We start from the raw sequence: 21390 nt of genomic DNA, 5'->3' as shown, positions 1-21390 counted from the left end.
GGGGGTATGGAGCATGATCAGATTGCACTGGAGTGGAATGGGGACCAAATTAATGGACTGTACTGTACTGCAGGACGTACAACTACTGCAGGTGTGGAGAGGAAATCTGAGAATTGATTATAGAAACAGCTAATATATTTCTGGATGTTGTGAGAGTTACTGCAGATTGTTGGGTTGTTGAGATTGGCTTTTGGTCCCTCTCAGAGCCATGATTCGTATATGTAGAGAAAGGCATGAGGGGTGGGGAAGAACATTAGTATCTTTTGAATTTTTGTTTTAATTCTTAACATTTTTATATTTAGTGAATCTATTGTGATTCCAGTAGAGGGCGCCGGTGGTAATGCAACATATGGATGCCAACCGCCGTTCAACTCTACAGAAGAAGAAGAAGAAGAAGAAGAAGAAGAAGAAGAAGAAGAAGAAGAAGAAGAAGAAGAAGAAGAAGAAGAAGAAGAAGAGTTAATAATTAATAAACAGGCTAGGGGGATTATGGATTGTGATTCGGAAAGTCGGTCTTGTTATGTGAGCAATTCAACAAAAGCCGGTCTGTTGTCCTGAAGATAATGGACGACGTGAAGAGTGAGCAGCAAACGTTGGTTTTCTTTGACTTGGAGACAACGGGACTTGGTAATTAATGTTCAGCCAGACAGACAGTGAAACATGTCATAATGCATTTTTGTATTCTGTTGGATGGATATCATCTAGATTTGGACTGATTAGTCAAAGTGGGTTCAGTTTGTAGTTGATGGGAATAAGTCATTATCATATTTATCAGGGGGTTTCTTAAACACTTGTGTGGCCCATGAATGAATGAATGAATGAATGAATGAATGAATGAATGAATGAATGAATGAATGAATGAATGAAAACTTTATTTAACAGATTGCAGAATGGGTACAATACAGTACGGCTCAATACATACAATTGTTAAGGGGATGCAGACCTGAGAAAGACGTTTGTCTTGTTTCCATCAGGGTCCCCCATTTTCAATTCATATAGACATTTATGACATACACAACATACATGACATTTATGGCATAGGGACATATAGGTATTTAGTACTGATACATTTGTGACATAGGCGGTATTCAAATATACAGTACTGTTACCCCTAGATCCTGACAGAGTATACATATGATGGGGAGGGGACTGTACATTAGGAGGGGGTGGGTGGGTGGGAGGGAAATATACATACGGCGGGGAGGGAATATATACATGCGGTGGGGAGGAGACTGTCTATTAGGAGGTGGTGGGGGTTTTGGGCATTTACGGTGGCCAGTTTCGAATTGCAGCCTCCCGTAGGTGCTCTTTAAGGGCGGTTTTGAATGTGGGCAGGGATTCACATTCCTTTACAGCTTTGGGTAGGGCGTTCCACATTGTTGTGGCATAATTGCGAAACGTGTTTAGTCCCTTGTTTGAGCCGAATCTGGGTTTAACATGATTTGTTGAGCTTCCTCTGGTGTAGTGGTTGTGGTATTCACTGACCTTTGGGAAGTATTTTGACATGTACATGGGCACCCCGGTCGTATAGTGTATCTTGTAGATCAGGCCCATTGCAAGTTGCTGTACTCTGTCGTCTACTCTAAGCCATCCTAGGTTGGCAAAGTGGGCAGGGGTGAGGTGGGTTCTGGGGTTCAGGTCAAGTAGTAGTCTGACCAGTTTGTTTTGTGATGTTTGTAATTTTGTTTTAAGCGCCTTTGAGGTGCTTTGGTACCATGAGGTGCACGCATAGTCATAGTACCCTTGAATGAGTGCTCCTGCCAGAGTCTTCATCTGATATATAATGCTATTATTAGATTGCACACAGCTGGTTATTGTAATCAAGCAGGTCATTATGACAATCGTGGCCAATGAGCTATGGCATTGCTGATGAATTGAAAATGGGGGACCCTGATGTAAACAAGACGAAAGTCTTTCTCTGGTCTGCATTGTACCCATTCTGCAATCTGTTAAAGTTTTCAATCAATCAATTCAATCAATCAATCAAAGGCCTAGTCCACGTTTTCAAACAACATGGGTTGAACATTCCCAGTACATTTTAGTGTGTTTTTCCTTCACATTTTCAGCCCAGGTATTGAGAGCTCATTCTATAATCTATACCAACAACATGGTTGTTTTTAAGCAAAGGCTTGGATTAAATTGCTGTGTATTATGCTGATAACACTCCCAAAATCAGGTCACTCACAAGGTCATGATGAGAGCCCCCTGTGGGAAAGTAATAGGGCTGTCTTAAATGCTTCGAACGTTCGATTCGATGGCACAAGCTTCGAACATTAAAAAAAAAATCGAAGTTTAAAAAAAAATATATATATATATTTTTTTCAAAAAACGTTCAATTTTTTTTTTTTACTTCGATTTGTGTGTGTGTGTAGGTGTGTGTGCGTGTGTGTGTGTGTGTGTGTGAACTACCCATCCCAGTTAGGACAGCCGAATCCCGTCCAATCTTTCGCCGTCGACTAAAGACTCACTTCTTCAACCATTATCTGAAATGATAAAAAAAAAAAAAAAAAAAATCTAACCGTGACTAACCTTACTGTCATGCACTTGTCCTAATAAACTAACCTACACTGTAACACGCAACACTTTGATGAACATTGTTACTCAGCTGATAGAGTTGTACCCTTCTTGCTGTCTTGTCGTACAGAACTTGTAAGTCGCTTTGGATAAAAGCGTCAGCTAAATGACTAAATGTAAGTGTGTGTGTGTGTGTGTGTGTGTGTGTGTGTAGGTGTGTGTGTGTGCGCGCACCTTGTAGAATTCCACACATAAGAAAGAAAGATACTGGGATGAATAAACAAAATAGGAAATAAAATGTAGAAATGCATGCAATACATAAATAAATATGAATCTCCATATATGAAATATAACATTATATAAGGTGCTACTGAGATGTTTTGGTGAGTTCTTTGTTTTTTTGTGGAAGTTGCCCTTCTTAAAAATGCATGAACATTCACTGATAATTGGTCTGTAGTGGAGTCTACAAGGTCTACATTGCCGGACCATGTAGAATCCGGACCTTGTAGACTGACATAATTCTGTGCATAGTTTAGTCTACACAGGCCATATTTCAAATAATCAAAATCTTACTTCATTCATCTTAAACATTCTTGATTTGGGGGATTGGTAGTTCCCATGAAATCTGAAGTTGTTCAAACGACAACAGCGATCCACCTTGAATTAAATCACACAGCCGAGTGAAACCTTGTTGGATGCGTCACAGTCACGAAAGGGGCTACTTAATTAATTAATCCAACCCACTTTATTTATAGAGCACATTTAAAAACAACAACGTTTACGAAAGTGCTGTACAAGTCCCACAACATAAGATAAAAAAAAAAATAAAAAATTTATTTTTTTTTCCTCGAAGCTTCGAATTAAAATCGAAGCTCGGCCCCGAAGCTTCGATTGCCAAAAAAAGCTTCGAAGGTCAGCCCTAGAAAGTAATATTCTGTCTGGGACGGTACTAAGTACTAGGGCTGGCCGATTAATCAAGTTGCAATTTCGATTTTGGCTTACTGCGATAATGAAAACAAGATAATTTAAATAAAACGATTATTGTGCCGCTATAGTTTCTAAACAAACTTGAGCATGCTGTGTTGTCAGATCATTTTGTCTTGTGTTGCAAATGCAGCGCACCCTTCCTTCACAGTGGTGCGCTCCGCCCTCAAGCCCAAACAATAATTTCAGCTCGTGTTGAGAGGGAGGAGGGAGCCACGGCGCCTTTCTCGTTATTTTGAAATGTCTTTGGTAACTTGTAGACAATTACAGAAAGGCAGCCTTTGGTCGAGAAGAAGGGTAAAACAAATCCAGTCATCATCATATTAACACTTTGAATGCCACGAGGTGGCGCCAGAGGTAGCGCTTCAATGCCACCATCGGCGCCAATGTTACGCTTAATATCGCCTAATCTATGTTTTAAATTATGGCTATGTGTCTAATCTGCCCGTCGCTTATCAAAGAATCCTTTTCCAGTCAGTGCTGTCAAGGCAGATTGGTTTTTTATCGCTTCATTTCCGTTTGAGAGCATTTTGAAAAGCACCCGTTTTGAGGTAAAAAAACAGTTCATTCTAGACCATTCTATGATAATCGTCTTTTACTGGAATATTCCAGAACGTTGATATTCGTCTGCCTATTTATGAATCGTTTTCAAATAAACGCTAGATGATCAATATTATACGTGCACGCAAGCACATTCGAGCCGCGCACTGATAATCGCTCCGTTGATTTCCTCACAGACTTTTACAGTGAAACCGAAAGAGGACATTTCACAAAACAGCCTATATCTTCATAAAAATTTGTCTGATTATCCTAACACTGATAACATAGATTCCTTACCTGACATCAGATGGTATCCAACTGGTATATTCCAATTCCTGATCACCATTCGAAAAAATCGATAAGTGTATGGATCCAACGTGTGTACAGTGCAGTACATGATTCCGCGGGGCTGAGAGGCTCCAGAATGAACTGTGGTAACCCCGGCTGCATCAGTGGACTGGAAAATGTGGAGTACAGGATTTTTTTCCCCATCCATTTTCATTGAGTAAGTTCCAAAATCCCTTATGTCATCTGGGAGACGATAGGGGGCGCTTTTTTCCACATCTGATCACCGGCGGCGCTCGGGTATACTCGGGTAGGCTCGTGTGATGCAATATGATTTCAGATCGCTAAAAAAAAAAATTCAGAGAAATCTCGTGAGTGGCTTTCAACATAACTATCGGAAACCCAAGATATCTCGTGTGTGGCAGTGAAAGTGTTAATCAATTAATAATTGTGTTCAGGGACGTGCACAGGACTTTAGAGGGGCAGGTGCTCAAAGGCTGAAAAGGGCACTACACTTGTGTGTATATATTAAGCGAGCGCGCGTAGCGCGTGAGCGCGATTTTTAAGGGCCCTTTTCGGGCGGGGGGCCCCCTTTTTATGCTTTTTGGGGGGTTTTGGTGATCAAATATTGAATATTGAACTATAATAATCAGTGCAGGAGCTCACTTATCCTTGAAAGACACTTTTATCACTGACTTAAAAGGCCCATACATCTCCATAAATGTTCAGGGGGGAGGGAATCAGTGCTTACCCTACAGACCCCAAGAAGTGCATTCTGTATTGTTTAATATAAATGCATTTTTTATTCCAATCCCAATTTGTATTTGAGATTCCCAAATCCCATCGGACTTGACTTCTTTGTGTCCCTCAATGAGTGTAATACCAGCATTCAACAGCGGTTTCTATCATCATCATCATCACCACCCACGCTATGCATAAAATATATAGGTCCGCGGAGAGGCACTCTGAGGAGGCCGTGCAAACTGCAATGGAATATGGGGCATCTCTCTCTCTTTACTTAATATTTTGATTCTATCCTGACATTTTTCAGTTGGAAGGGCAGTCTATATGCGTAACAGTAAAAAAAAAAAAAAAAAAAAAAAAGGGCACTTTTTTGATGAGGCTCAAAAAGGCAGGTGCTCAGGCACCCCTTGGCCTCTATGTGTGCACGTGCCTGATTGTGTTTAATAATCGTGATTTCAATATCAATCAAAACAATCGTGATTCAGATTTTAGTCATAATTGAGCAGCCCTACTAGGTAGGCGATGGGGGATGATGGGATACCTTGTGTTGGAATCAAACCTTGTGTTATTCTGTCAGGTCAGAGCTGTGAGATCATCCAGCTGGCGGCGGTGAGCGGGGGCCACTCCCTCAACCTCTACACGGTCCCCCAGTGTCGCATGCAGCGCGGAGCGGGCAGAGTGACCGGCTTCAGGGTCCGCAGACACAGGCTGTACCTCCACCGCCAGCCTGTCCTCACCAACTCGCTCCGGGAGGTCCTGGTGTCCTTCATAGCCTTCCTCCGCATGCACCCGCGGCCTCTCGTCATCGGCCACAACATCCGCCGCTTCGACTGTCCGGTCCTGGCCAGGGCCCTCGACCAGCTGGCCCTCCGATCCCAGTTTCAGTCCGTGGTCTCGAGCTACTTAGATACCCTGCCGCTGGCCCGTGAGATGCTTAAGGACCACGGCCTCCAGAGTTTTCGGCAGGAGAACCTAGTCAGGGAGATCCTGGGTGTGGACTACAAGGCCCACGATGCATTGGAAGATGTGCGGGCACTGCAGCTGCTCTACGACGTGCTTCAACCCACACCGGAGCTGGTCCGTAGGCATACCTTCACTCTAGATACCATGACAAACAAGCCAGTCACCAAGCCACCTAAAGCTTCCAAAGTTACGGTGCCCTCTAAATTACCAGGACAGCAGCCCCTGTGGGACCACTTCAGACTGGAGTTGAGGGTTACAGATGACACGAGAAAGGACAGCGTAGCAACACTGGGCAGCGGAGGACATGCCAGTAGCAACAGCTGATGAAGTGCCAGTGGAAAGATTCACTTATATCAGTTTTATCACTTGGTCAAGTCTCTAAACTGTTAACTTTCTTTTCTCTGATGCCCTCACATATACATGGGTTTTTGTTTTCATTTAAAGGGAAATTACACAAGAATGTGGTTATAAATCTGCAAAAGATACATGTAGATGGTTAGGTATGGAAGATGACTGAAATGGTCTTTCAACTATCAGACATCGCAATGAGAGTGATCACATTGTCTTTTCCTTACTTTGAGTTCAAAACGCATTAAACAGAAAATAAATCTTGTCAGATTTTAAAGGATAAGGCCAGTGTAATTATATGTTTGTGATTGTCAACACGGCCTACAAAATGACCAAAATCCACAATGCATTCCTGCTTAGGGAAACAAGTCACAGAGCTGTACTGTTGATTTGGTCAGCATAATTCATTGTTGCGATTAACATAATAACTCATTAAACCAGTATAACCAGTACCGGCTACTGGGCAGCTCCGCTGGAGTTTAGGTCCCTTGTTCACGGCAGTTGTTAAAGGCCCAATCCTGAATTTTGAATTTACCATATAAATTAGGGTTATATACATACATTCTAAAAGTTTGATTTGTAGATGAAAATCTCCAAAACAGACATTACCAATGTAAACAAAAACCTATTGCAGCCCCAAAATACAGCAACTATAGTTTAAAACTCATATCTGTTGTCTACTGTTTAGTCCTTGTATCAGGAGCTCAATCAACTAGAGAACGAATATGTCTCCATTACTAGGCCCTATATTTCTTTATTTTTGTTGAGCTACCCATATGTTTACATTTGGATTACTGGTTGGGCCTTTTAGGGAAGATCTTCATCATATTCACCCAGCCTGCCTGGGGAATCCTTGATCACAACCTCATATTGATAAAAAAAAGAAATCCCTCTTGTTCAGTACCTTTTTATTGATTCTAAGATGCTGACTAGAGGGAATATACAGCTTCCTGTCTAATGTTCTCCGTGTACAGTACCTGCTGAGGAGGCTGAAGCGGTTTAGAATCGGTACAGATGACTCTTGGGGAAATGGGTCTTGGCACTTAAGACTGGTTACTGTCTCTGTTATGGGCTTGTTTTATTTATGTCGAATGTACTCTCATCCATTGATGAGCTTTATATTGTCCACAAGGGTTTTAAAGGTGGGAAGTAAATTTAATAAATGGCTATTGTAATTTGTGTTTGTGTGTTATGTGATGCATAATTGATTTAGTTATGGCTAAGATAGGATATTCCTTATTGCCATATTGATCCCGTTGGGGGAAATTCAGGCGTCATAGCAGGAGGGGGGAGGGGAGGTACAGGTATGGGCAGGGTAATGGAAGAAAGACATAAATATAGGCAATCAAATTTAAATCTGAATATAAAGTATGATAAATGAAACGGTATACACACAAGGTGCAGATGGTATAATCGGTCTACATGTGAAACACCTGTGATGACATTGTAGTATTATGAGGTCATTGTAGCCAGAGGGAACATTAAGTCATTGACAGAATGTATCCATTTTGAGTCTCCTTCTGAGTGAGTCAGCACTTCTGCAACATAAACTGGAATCACAGGAAACTTTGTTGGCTCAAAAGCATGTGATTTACAGTATGGTAATGTAAGTGTGAGGCTGGCACTTTAAAGAGGCATTTCACCAATAAACTGCTGATTTATTTTGCACATAATCTTACACGCATCCAAAAACAAAAGTTTTGCACACATTCATTTAGTTTGACGGTTATTGAGAGTAAATTAGTTTGAATATGGCCACCAGTGATGCCATCGGGGACATTGAATCCTTGTGTAGTTAATTACAACTCAATGGAATGATGAGGTAGCAGTACCTATAAGACAAGGTATTCATTTTTTAATCTACATAATTTCATGGTGCTGTAATTACCACAACACTCCATAATTAATAACTCCAACTAAATTAATGTGTGCAAAACTATTTCGAGTTTTTGGATGTGAGATTTTTGCCAAATAAATCGGCATTGTTTTTGGTGAGGTGCCCCTTTAATGTGTGTAAACATGTCTTGGTATTTGATATCTTTTATATTTATCCTTTTTTTCTTTTCCTTTGTTATTGACTTGGGTTAAATCATTCCAGTCAACTGAATCCGACGTCAACTGTTACAGATTTAGGGATTCATTCTACTAGGCATGTAACGATAACACATTTTCAGACTTCAATACAAACTTAGATTTTTGAGGTCACGATTTGATTTAACTTTCTATTCTTTATGCATTAAATTGTGTTCATACTACAGAGCTCTAATGATATATTATACGTATATTATATACACAGCTTGGTTTTGATTGATTGAAAATTGTATTAACAGATTGCAGAATGGGTACAGTACAGTACGGCTCAATACACACAATTGTAAAGGGGATGCAGACCAGAGAAAGACTTTCGTCTTGTTTACATCAGGGTCCCCCATTTTCAATTCATCATAACATATGACATACAGTGATACAGGTAGACAGTACTGTTACATCTGTTTGTTTATGTAAGTTTATGTGTGTGTGTAGTACCCTTCCCTCATACTTTATGATGATAGGATGCAGGCCAGGCAGACACCTATAGTTAAGACGAAAAATTAGACCTAGGGAAGAGTACGAGGGGATAATTATCTATGATCATACTTTTAAATTCCAATACACTATATTGAACATCATTTTATTTTTTAAGATTTTCTATTCTTTATTGAGATTCCAATAGACCAGTATGTTTCCTTAACACCTTTCCCTCTCATTAAAGATTGTAGTCTCTTTTTGGAAACTGCAGTGGTCAATATTGTAGTTACTTATTTTAATTGTACAACCTGTGTACGTTTGAAGTCGAGCCTTATTTATTATTCTCAAGTCCAATTGTTTAGGCCTTTCGGAGCACATCTTGGCTCTCTGTGAAGAACTCTGTGGAGAGGTGGAGAACCCACAACACACACGCTCCAATACATCTTCAGTGAATGAAAGATGAAAATGTTCAGGGGAGGATTTTTAGAGAAACATAAAGGTCAGATTATACTTTTGACATTTTGGGACAATCTCTTATATTTGTCAAACGATCTTTTTCTGTTTCAAATCCAAAGAAATACATGGTATGTTCTGTGAATGGAAACCTGTTCAGCACACCTCAATTTCAAACGCTATAATGTTGTTGTTCACTACTCATCCCTTTCAAACGCTATAATGATCAGCACACTCGTTTCAAACACTTATCTATTATGGGAGTGCAGGCCTCAGAGTGCCTTAAAGCAGTTTTGGATGAATCTCACTCATGAGAACACCTTATCTGTGATTATTCTAGATACCTCATTCTGGGAGTACAGGCTGTATAATGCTGCATTGTTCCTCAAGGCATGAGAACATTCTTAAATGTATCTTCTCCAACCAGAACAGGATCTCAGGGACGTTTTCACTGGGTAAGATTGACGTAACAGACGCAACACATGACGAATGGTCACCGCCTTTTTGGTCATGAACAACCATTACCTCATCACTATATTGATCAATCAGCAGTCAGTACGTATGGAAAGTAAAACTACTTTATGAGAGGAGTTTACAGGTCACTGCTCCTCATTCCATCTGCATACCTCCTAAGTGAGACCATGCGGTGGAATCCTTTACTTGTGTGACAAGAATAAATCATCCTTTCTATATTCTGAAAGCTGACTGTTTCGATCTTATAAATAACCACCCGTGTATGTCCACTCCTGTTTACCTTTGCAGCAATCAATAAACAACGCTTTCAATGTCGAGACCGTCTTGGTCGATCGAGAGAAATATCACCCCCCAAAGATCCAAGAGACTCAGATAACACCTCAGACAGGACCGTAACCGGACAGGGATTTATTCATTCCGATTGAAAACATACAGTTGATCTCTGTAGAGATCCATGCTACAGTGTTATTTGATTTTTGATTTGATTTGATTTGATATTTTTATTTTCGTGTCTTACATACAGATGTATGCCCAGCCCATATGGGCTTACAAGACACATAACAATAAGTATATAACAATATACTTTACCCATTACTTAACAAATGTCACAGACCAAGATGGCCATAAAAAAAGAAAATACAAGAAAATACAATAAAACGTAATATAACACAAGCTGTACTCAATGTAAATAAACAGAAAAACAAGGTGAATTCAAATACAATTATATAGGATACAGTGTGTTTTGTCTCAGGTGCCATGCCTTCTCCAAAAATCCTGCAAAACCAAAGATGTCCTCCACAAAAAAACAACTCAACATACAGCTCTCAGACTGCCAAAACAGTCTCAAAGATGCTAAACCATGCCCCTGTTACACAAAACATCTGAAGAAAACATTCTTATATTAGCTAAAAGGGTAAATTAAATTCAACTTTTAAGGTTAAACCATTGCATACTGTGTGCAATCAACACACAAAAAGAACAGACAAGATGTCAATTTAAATTCTAAAAAGAACAAATATTAACAACACTTTAGTGCAAACAGTCCCTAATACATCTGAAAGGGACTTTTTTAAGAGCTACCCTGTTTTTTTTTAACAAGTTCAATAACAAAGTATTTAGTTGTTGAGTTAAAGTTTCTTCTCTTCCATTGTTCAACTTCCTATTAGCACCACAAAAGAAGATTTGAAGGGCAGGGATGGAAACAAAACAACTAGATTTGTCACATCACATCAAACACCTTTTGTCTGCGTTTGTATAGTATGTTATAGGACATGGCTATAATTATTAAAGGGGAACACCACCCAAATGAATAGATCCAATGTTATTTCCATGGCCTAGGAACGTTTTATCGATCTTTGTGAACATGATACTCTCTGCCAAAGCCAGAAGTAAGACTCAAACTTGTGATGGCAGGTATAAAGTCTGCAGCTCCTCCATTCATTGACGATGAATGGGAGTCGAGTTCTCGGTTCTGAAACAGAAAATGTACCCGTATACAGTAGGGGTGGGAATCGCCAGAGACCTCACGATACGATACTATCGCGATACTTGCGTCACGATACGATACTATCGCGATACTAAATATATTGCTATTTTTTGTGTGTGCTAACATTTCATTTATTACCTTTTTTCAACTGCAAAGTAAAACTTTGTCAACATGTCTTATCTAATAAAATAAAGTTCAGTCTGTTCATCTCACTTCAATCATTTTTATTGCAGAACATGGTATTTTCTCAAGCAGACAGATGTAAACACTGTAATCGGTGTTGCATGTACCTGACAAACTGAACTGTTTGTATTACAGTCATATTCCATGTGTGTGTGTGGACTACTGTACTATTACAGGTATTGAAATGAACAATGCAACTTCCTTATACAACATAAAATAATAATAATTTTGTATTTGTATTTATGAATAATAAAATATCAATACTTGGCGTCCCTGTATCGATACAGTATCGCCACGCAAAGTATCGCGATACTACTACGTATCGATTCCCCCCCCCCCACCCCTAGTATACAGTACTCCGAACATTCCTCTGGGTGCTGGGTGTCAGTGTCATCTATACCATCTTTCCCAATTCATCGTCTATGGATGGAGCAGCTTCAGACTTTATACCTGATGACATCACATGAGTTTATTAGTTTTTGGATTTGGGGGAGAATTGTTAGTATTCACTAATATCTTTGGACTGTCTTAGACCATATTAATAACATTTGGCTATTCGTACATTGGGTGCAGTTCCCCTTTAATTATTTGCACCCTAGTAAAGCAATATAGTGACATCCTGTAACCTAGTAACTACCTTTCCTGTTTTGCCGTGGCAATCCCCCGAAAGCAAAGAAAAAAAATTAGACAAATCTCTTTCAATGATTATACTAAACAATTAAGTGTATGAACCACATACCATACAAAGCCTTATGTAATAGTCAATTAGCTTACTGTAACTTTACCATACATAGCCTCATGTCATATAACGTCAGTTAGCCTAACTTCAACATACAAAGCCTCATGTCATATAACGTCAGTTAGCCTAACTTTACCATACAAAGCCTCATGTCATAAAGTCAGTTAGCCTAACTTCAACATACAAAGCCTCATGTCATATAAAGTCAGTTAGCACTGACTTTAACATACTGTACAAAGCCTCATCATGTTGTGAAATTAGTTAGCTTAAACTTTTCCATACAAAGCCTCATGTCATGTCTGTTAGCCCAACTTCAACATACAAAGCCTCATGTCATATAACGTCAGTTAGTACTAACTTTAACATACAAAGCCACATCTCATATCTTTGATCACAAGGTTCCATTTTCCTAAATGTTAAAATGGTATTGTTGTTGTTGTTCCTGTAATACTGTAGAATTCAGAAGTAAATACATGATTCTGATGTACAGTATGAGGTACAGTATGGTTGTACTGACTCAAGTTAAACTGCACATATACAACAAGCAGCGGAAACATATCCTCATTTCTGCCACATGCACCGACACCTCAGCCATATTATCTCAACCGCTGATAACCCATATAAAAAAAATAAAAAACGTGTTTGAAAGGTGGATAATAAATGTTTTCCCTATTGTTCACGCAAAAATATGGATACTGGCTCAGTCTGGAAGTTAACGAGACATGCTCTCATTCTCCCAGCAAGAATATATGACAGTTGTACAGAGGGTTGAGTTGAGGCTATACCCATGTAAACATAGTCTTCCTATATGTATGTGTATGTGTGTTGACTTAAAGGGGAATGTCATCCATTTTAAGAATTCCCTTTGTTATTCCTGTGCCCCATGTGCAGGGCTTGACGTTAACTTTTTGGCTCACTAGCCACTGTGGCTAGTGGTTTTCCAAAGTCACTAGCCACTCAGCATTTTCACTAGCCAAAAATCCCAGCACTCGCGCCCCCACCCAAAAAGTTATAAATATAGGTAATTTCTTCTTCACTAACCCCTGCTGGGGACAGTATCATTGTAATCATACTGCTACACGCCAACTGTACAACTGTGCTTCTGACTGTTGACTCCATTGTTTACTACTGCCTGCGACCAGTGACTCAGCCGCAAAAGGAGCTCCAGTTGGGGCAACGGCTGAGTGGGACAAGATGGAGGGTGTAGATGTGGAAGAGTTGAGTTGAACCTAACAATTACATTGTTGCTCCAAACGCCGTGAACATGATCATTGACACACCTATGCCTTGGCTGTGTTGAACCTAGCAATTATATTATTGCTCCAAACGCCATGAACATTATCATTGACACACCTATGCAGGGCTTGACGTTAACCTTTTGGCTCACTAGCCACTGTGGCTAGTGGTTTTCCAAAGTCACTAGCCACTCAGCATTTTCACTAGCCCTGGGCAGGTGGGCAGGTGTCAACGTCAAGCAGTGTGCGATCCATAGCATCATCTTTGGGTGAGCCCCGTCGTCGGGGGGGGGGGGGGGGATGGGGGGGTGCGCGGTGCGCCTCTCAGCGGAAAAAAACTCAGAGCGTGTTTTTATAGTCACATATTTGTCATGTGTAGGTGGGTTTTCCAGCAAACTCACCACTCTCGCTGCCGTTGAATTCGTAAGGGCTGCTACCACATAGTAGTACTTTGTGGCATCCGCGGTAATATTCCTGAGAGCGAATTGGGCTTCGCGCGAACCAAGCGTTGGCACTCTGCGCAGCTTGAGTGAAACTGCGTTCAAAGTTCTGCAATCTGCGTTCTGTTGTTCAGTTGACATGTTCGATATAATCTCCGAAATACGTCCAAGGGTCACAAATGTAGGAATGCAGTAATGATAGCGTAGACGGAGTCGTGTTCCGATGCAAAAACACTAGTTTATTACGCACGCTACTGTCTCACAAACAACACTTCCATTCAACTTTCACTGTCTCTCTTTATCTACGTCATCCCCCGCTAAGGGTCATGGGAGATGTAGTAAACACCACAAAAGGCTAGAATGGCGTGAATTGTGTCCCAGTAAGTAGCCACTACACGCAAATCATTAATCATACATCCAAAATAGCATACGTTTATTATTATACACGATGATGATACAGCTCCCAGGGGAGCTTTAGAGACCCCCAGGGGAGCTGATGTCTGATCTAGGGGAGCTATAGCTCCCCGGGCTCCCCTCTTGGATCGCACCCTGACGTCAAGCCCTGCCCATGTGAACATGCACCACTTGCTCCTAAAGCTAGAAATCAGAGAGAGATCAGATTTTATATCCAGGCGACGCCACAAATTCAAAGGTTCTCTCTCTGTTTTCAAATAGAAATATCGACGGGACTGCCCTGTGACACAGGACTCCTTTGATTTCTTAAAAATGGACGGCAGTCACTTTTAACCGCCTTGTACTCGGAGAGAAGAAATGGAAGTAAAAGATGGACCTGGATCACTGCAGTTAAATAAAGAGGGTTAACCCTTTCACTGCCGCACTAGTACCAAACGGTTAACCCTTTCACTGCGACAATTCACATGAGGTTAACCCGGCGACCGTCGGTTGTGTGATAGTAAAGGGTTAACCTTCTGTCGTGTGACAGTGAAAGGGTTAAATAAGAGGGTTAAAATCGTTTTTACAAAAGCCAGCATTTGGTCCATCCCAGGGCACACACACCGGCACGGAGGGTCAGGAGGACTGGGATGGACAGCGTGGGCACAGACGGGCATCGGCAGATGGACCGGGAGCTACAGGAGACAGCAGGCGCGGAACATGGTAATGCCCGACGGGGAGGTGAGGCGCAGGGAGACGCTCTCGTTGGCCGAGATGAACAGGACGGTGCCGCGCCTCAGGCTGATGTCGGAGAGGGCGGCGGCTGACGTGGCCACGGCGTCGCCCTCGATGACCAGCAGGATGGCCGCGCAGTCGACCGCCGCCACCGTGTACTGCTTGACCGAGGCAGGCACCTGGGGGGGGGGGGGGGGGGGAGGGGAGATGAGATCAATTAGATGTGGACACAATGGCGGACATTCTTAATACCGAGAGTCCACAATGCAATGCAATCATGACGACATTTGTTTTTAACAAGGCATTTGCCTAAATGGACCTACTGATGCCATGTGTGTTTTTTTTAAATGTGATATCTTTTTTTTTTTTGCCGTCTAGAGCTGACTTTGATCTGAATGTTTCTTTCATTGGTCGTTTTATTCATTTTAAATTGTATTATCTTTATATCCTTTCATGTAGCACTTTGAGATTTGTTTCAAATATAAAGTGCGTTACAAATACAATTTATTATTATTATTATTATTATTATTATTATTATTATTATTATTATTATTATTATGATGATGATGATGCTCTTCTTCTGTGGTCACATGCCTTCTAGCCACTACCCTCCTGTCTTTGGTCAAACATACCACTGCCCTTTCGTAGTGCATTGATTGATCTCACATAAAAATATGTAAATAAAGTACTAATCGACAAAAACGAATACAAATAAATAAAGGTACATGACATACTAAAGGTACTATAACATAACGTACATTATGTACCTTTATTCATGTGGTCGATTAGTACTTTATTGACATTTTATGATGCTAACATAATATGTTGTGATATGACACAGTGCCAACACCCGTCTCAGGACAATTAGAGCTGGGTGGATTCGATTCAATATCATTTCACAAGGTCCACCATTAGATTTGATAGATACCGGTTCAATTGAGCTCGACAGCACTGGGTTCAGGGGGCCAGCAGCACCTGCCATTGTTGTCAAAAGATGTCATTTGGCCAACTGAGTTTCCATAGTAGTTATAATAATAATAATAATAATACAGGACCTGTTCAGAGGTCTTTAATTGGCATGCAATTATCCTCAACACACACACACACCGGAACACACACGCATGCATTGTCTTTGTAGGATCGCCGATGCGATTAGTCTCTGCGATTAACCCATCCCGTCGTCCTTCCCCCCAAGGGCAGCCGGGAGCAGACAGGCGTCGGTGAGGGCCGTGCCCGGGGACCAATCCAAGTGCTCCTGCCCGTCTTCGTCAAGGACGCCACAGCGTCAGCGATCTGTTGTGCATGTTTTTCCATTGGGTTTATCTTATCGGGGGGAAACCCTTGTGAGCACGGGGAGAACATGCAAACTCCACACAGAAAGACCTGGGAGATACCCCACCTGGGTACCTGGCATCATGGAAACCTGGTCCCCAAGCGGGAATCGAACCCTGGACCTTCTAGCTGTGAGGCGACAGTGTTAACCACTACACCACCGTGCCGTAGTTCTGTAGAAACTCAAGAGCAAGGCAAACTAGAGACATCTGCAGGACAGGAGGTGCACTGGAAATAATGTTTAGTAAAAAGAATCTTCACACCTCCACTGAAAAAAAGACATGAATTAAAAGATTTATCTCTAGATTTTAAGAATCAATATTGGATCGTTTGAATAAAATTATTCGAAATTAGTCCTTTTGATTTTTTTTTACCTGGCCCTACTCACAATGCAAATTATGTTTACTGCAGACAAGGGCACATACAGGTAGATCCTCCGAAAGCATTGACCCTGCTACACACAGACGATGACCACCAAAACAAGTGCACGAGCGCTTCTCTTTGATTTGAGAACATCATATAATGACGACTGAATTTGTTTAACCTTTCTTCTCGACCAAAGGCTGCCTTTCTTGTCATCTTCCACAAGTTACCAAAGATGTTTTGTAATAACTGGAGAAACGTGCCGTGGCTCCCTCATCCCTCTCAACACGAGATGGAACTACCGTTTGGGATTGAGGGGGGGGGGGGGGGGGGGGGGGGTAGCGCACCACTGTGAAGGAAGGGTGTGCTGCATTTACAACACGGGATCAATAAGAGCAATGCAGCATGCAGCACAATAATAGTTTTATCTCGATTACGGTATCTTGTCTTCATGATCACGGAAAGCCAAAATCACAATTGAAACTCGATTAATCGCCCAGCCCTAGTCCCCGGTACACATAATTCAAACGTTTACAGGCCCCCAAAGCCCCAGAAACATGGAGGAGAATTACCAAGTAAGTACGTGGTCATTCACTCAGTACCTGTATCCTCATGACTGTGAAGTCCGGTATGGGCGGGTCGTAGACGGAGACGCAGGGGTCCGCTGGGTCCTGGATGCAGGGGAAGATCTTGGAGCTGGCAGGGGCAGGGCTGTAGTCGAGCATCTCGCACAGCGTGTTGACGTCCATGTACTTGGGCGTCAGGCCGGCGCGCACCGTGTTGTCCGAGCAGGCCATGCACTCGATGCAGTCTGGTGGATCCACCGTGGAGAGAGAGAGGGACGGATGAAGGGGATGAAGGGGGTTCTGACCCACTTTGGGGGCCCATAACATTTTTGTGTGAGCTCTTGCACCCGAATGAGATTTAAATTCTGGTTCAGTCCTGTAACCTCACTTTGGGTTTGAGAACTGGACATTTTATGTATCCACCACAAAGTCAGTGCCCACTGTCTATGGAGCAGCTCCAGATTCTACATCCAGGTGACAAAGAATTGAGCATTCTCCCTCGGATTTCTAGCTTTAGAAGAAGAGTGGGGCAATGTTCACAGACGATGAATGGGGCTCTGACTCTAGGGAGCCATCAAATGTTTATGTGAGCTCTTAGACCTAAATTATGCTTCAGACCTGTCAGCAATACTTTATAAACATCAATTTTGGTTTGAGAACTCAACATTTGGGCGGCCGGGTAGCGCAGCGTGACTAAGCGTCCGTCTACCACCGCAGAGACAGTGGGATCGAATCCGGCTGCCGCGGTGCCTCCGGCTTGGCCGGTCGTCCATACTGACACAATTGACAGTGTCAGCGGGTGGGAAAGCCGGTGGGGTGGGTTCCTGGTCGTTGTAAAACAGCGACTCCTACAGGTCGGTCAGGGCGCCTGCACAGTGAGGGAGGGAACTGGGGGAGGTAGTGTGACCCTCCCACGCGTTACACCTCCCCAGTGAGAGTCCTCACTGTCAGGTGAAAAGAGGCGGCTGGCTGTCTCCACATGTATCGGAGGAAGCATGCGATAGACTTCAGGGCTCCCTAGACCGGCAAGTGGGGGGCAAATGCGTGCAACGACCAGGAAGGGGACGAATTGGCATAACGACTAAATTGGGATGGGAGAAAAATACAGAAAAATAGGAGGAGAAAAATTAGATTAAAAAAAATATAAAATAAACATTTCATACACAAGGTTAATGTCCCATTCACTGTCTATGGAGCAGCCCCAGAAATAAAATAAATCTACTGAATTAACTGTCCTGGGGCACAGGAAAAACATATGAAAAATGGAAACATTTATTCCATTTCAAAGGAATACTTTGATATGATAATCTTTGTATCGATTACTCAACCCGTGCTTAAGACTGAGCAGAACTACTGGCCAATGAATAAGTCGGAGATGGGTTTTCAATTCACGAGGAGGAGGCTTCAAATGTACGGTTGTGCACGAGAGGATTTCCCGGCAATATAAAAAGAAAAGTGTTCGGGAAGTATTGAGCATACCTGAAACTTGGATTATACTGCACGAGTAGTGTGACAGTTTGTAAACTGCCATTTTGATATAATTTTGCTGTTTTATATCAGAGATTCTTATTTTTGGAATCTCCGTTCACAGTGAAAGCGTGCGGGTAACATTTTTTCAAGGCAACACGGGTTGAGTAATTCATACATTAATCGTTTTTGTGTGACGTATTCCTTTTAAGAGAGAAATTCAGCCTAACCGAACCTGAGCCCCACTCAACCTGAGCTCCACTGGGCTCCTGCTCCCGTCACTGGAATGGAACTCTGGACCTCATCACACTCGCTCTGGTGTTTCTGCTTAAAAATACCCAGAGTAGGGGCGCCCGAGTGGCGCACCGCATACAGCACTACGGTGCAACACGGCCGACCGGGGTTCGACTCCCGGACCCGGTGATCTTTGCCGAATGTCTTCCCCGGTCTATCTCCCATTCCTCCTCTCTCTCTCTCTACCGGACTGCCCGGTAGCAAAAAAAAAAAAAAAAAAAAAACTACAAAAAAATATAACTTGTCCGAAAGGACAAGTAACATTTAAAAAAAAAAACAGAGTTTGCACTAAATTAGGAAAATCTGCTTTTAGCTTCTGTGCCCCCGACACATGGAATGTTTTGCAATGTACTTTAGAACTCAATACTTTAGTATCCATTGGTCAGTTTAAATCTACAATAATAATTTTTTTTTACCTCAGTCTGTAGTTGTTTTAATTCATTTAAATTGTGTAATCGATTGACTTTTCTGTTTCTATATTGTTTTTGTATTTATTCTGTACTTCTCAATGTCATTGTAAGTAATCTACCTAAGATCTAATTTACCTAATAGGTAATTTACCTATTGTAAGTAATCTAGTACCAAGTAATCTTGCATATTACTACCTACTATGCTAATATTTCTATACTGCTATGCACTCAGGATTGTAGCTGCCAGAGTCGTAACCTTCCTGCTAACTTGTTGTACAGAACTTGTAATAAAAGCGTCAGCTAAATGTAAGATGTAAATGTATCGAGCTTGTTCTCAATGATCTTTTGAGATTAAATAAAGATTGAATGAATGAAGGTTTCGGTGTAGAGGTGTACTCTGTTCTAAACTGGAATGAGAGAAGACAGGCTGACCTCCAGACAGGTAGGCGTGAGGCTCGCTGGCCCCCAGGAACATGGCCTGTCCAGGCTCCAGGACCATGTGGTTGAGGAAGTAGATGGAGAAGCAGCCAATGTCCCCAGGATACTGGGAGTGGAGGCGGAGCAGGAGGTCGCCGTGGCTACTTGCCGTGTCCTTCCCTGCAGCACCTGCGGGTGGAACAAGTACATGGTCCCCTGACTCAGAGGGATAGTTCTGATCTTTAGAACCTGTGGGGGCAGAATGCCATATAATGCACATCCTATATAAAATAGATTACACCTTTATGGATACAGGTCATTACAAAACATATCCCATGTCACAGATATTTATATCCTCTGAGCAAACTGTATCAGAGTGGACCAGGAGGGGTGCAAGGGATGTTTTCTAGTGTTCTTAGATTTGGATCTAACCTCGGTCAGGACCTGAGATGAACTCATTCTAGTAGGAGTTCCCCAAAAACCGGTTTGCACTGGGTTTGGTGAAAAACAATGGACCAGCCAGAGAACTGAGAAATACGCAGTTTAAATAGGAAATTGGCCATAATACAGAATTATTAAACACACCTACACTGCAGCAAAGTTTGACTAGTAAGACCAATAGCACTAGATTCTACCCAATAGGGAAAAGGTCATCCTTCTGAATGTAACATGCCAAGGGATGGGAGAGTATAAATATAGGGCCTTCAATACTGTGATGGTTAGGACTTTGGTGTTTGACCTTGTGTGAAATAAAACAATCTCCTCCTATTCATCCGGTCTGCCCTGCGTCTCTATCTATGGTCCCTGATTCATTCTGTGGTCCCTGATTCATTCTATAGTGTGAGAAATCAGCACGAAATCAGCACGTTACCACATTTGGCCTGTTTATAACCATGTTTATACTATAAATCCTGTTTATAACCATGTTTATACTATAAGTCCTGTTTATAACCATATTGATACGATAAGTCCTGTTTATAACCATGTTTATACTATATGTCCTGTTTATAACCATGTTTATACTATAAATCCTGTTTATAACCATGTTTATACTATAAGTCCTGTTTATAACCATATTGATACGATAAGTCCTGTTTATAACCATATTGATACGGTAAGTCCTGTTTATAACTGTAACTGAGGGGTACAATTCCCTGACTGTATTGTTAGATATGGTATTTAATACCACTACCTCTTGTACTTTAACTTCTGGCCATCCAGTACATGATATAAGTATGATGAACACTTTCCCACCTGATGAAACGAATCCACACAAATGTACAAATCGAAGGTTTAATATAGCAAAAGGTATATACAACGTTCACTTGTTTACACTTATGATTTGAAATATGCACTTGTATGGCAAATGAGTATTCGTAGGTAAATCAACATTGAATGTCCAATCTCTGGTTACGCAGGGAGTAAGTATACAACCTGGATATTTAGGAAACTATAGCGATGGTACTTAAATGATTATAGCTGGATACACTAAGGGGGGGGGGGGTCCCGCTGGTTGT

General features: G+C 41.7%; 2 protein-coding genes across 2 annotated transcripts in view; one reads left to right on the top strand and one right to left on the bottom strand.

The window, feature by feature from the left end:
* Positions 1-455: 455 nt before the first annotated feature.
* plex9.2 (PML-like exon 9.2) lies at positions 456-7469 on the top strand. The gene is made up of 2 exons (XM_084316931.1): positions 456-627; positions 5645-7469. Exons 1-2 carry the CDS (start codon positions 564-566, stop codon positions 6352-6354), a joined length of 774 nt encoding a protein of 257 aa, XP_084173057.1. The 5' UTR covers positions 456-563; the 3' UTR covers positions 6355-7469.
* A 6338-nt stretch (positions 7470-13807) lies between these two features.
* mpi (mannose phosphate isomerase) overlaps positions 13808-21390 on the bottom strand; it is a 35484-nt gene continuing 27901 nt past the window's right edge. The window contains exons 6-8 of the mRNA XM_084316540.1: positions 19889-20062; positions 17322-17530; positions 13808-15203 (exon numbers count right to left, since the gene is read on the bottom strand). Of these exons, the coding sequence (XP_084172666.1) occupies positions 14985-15203; positions 17322-17530; positions 19889-20062 (602 nt within the window). The 3' untranslated portion in view covers positions 13808-14984. The remainder of the gene's footprint in view (positions 15204-17321; positions 17531-19888; positions 20063-21390) is intronic.

The sequence above is a fragment of the Notolepis coatsorum genome (genome assembly GCF_963971535.1).
Source record: "Notolepis coatsorum genome assembly, chromosome: 6".
In the NCBI taxonomy this organism is placed as follows: Eukaryota; Metazoa; Chordata; class Actinopteri; order Aulopiformes; family Paralepididae; genus Notolepis; species Notolepis coatsorum.
Note: the sequence above shows the minus strand (reverse complement) of the source record. Positions and strands in the feature narration are given on the sequence as shown.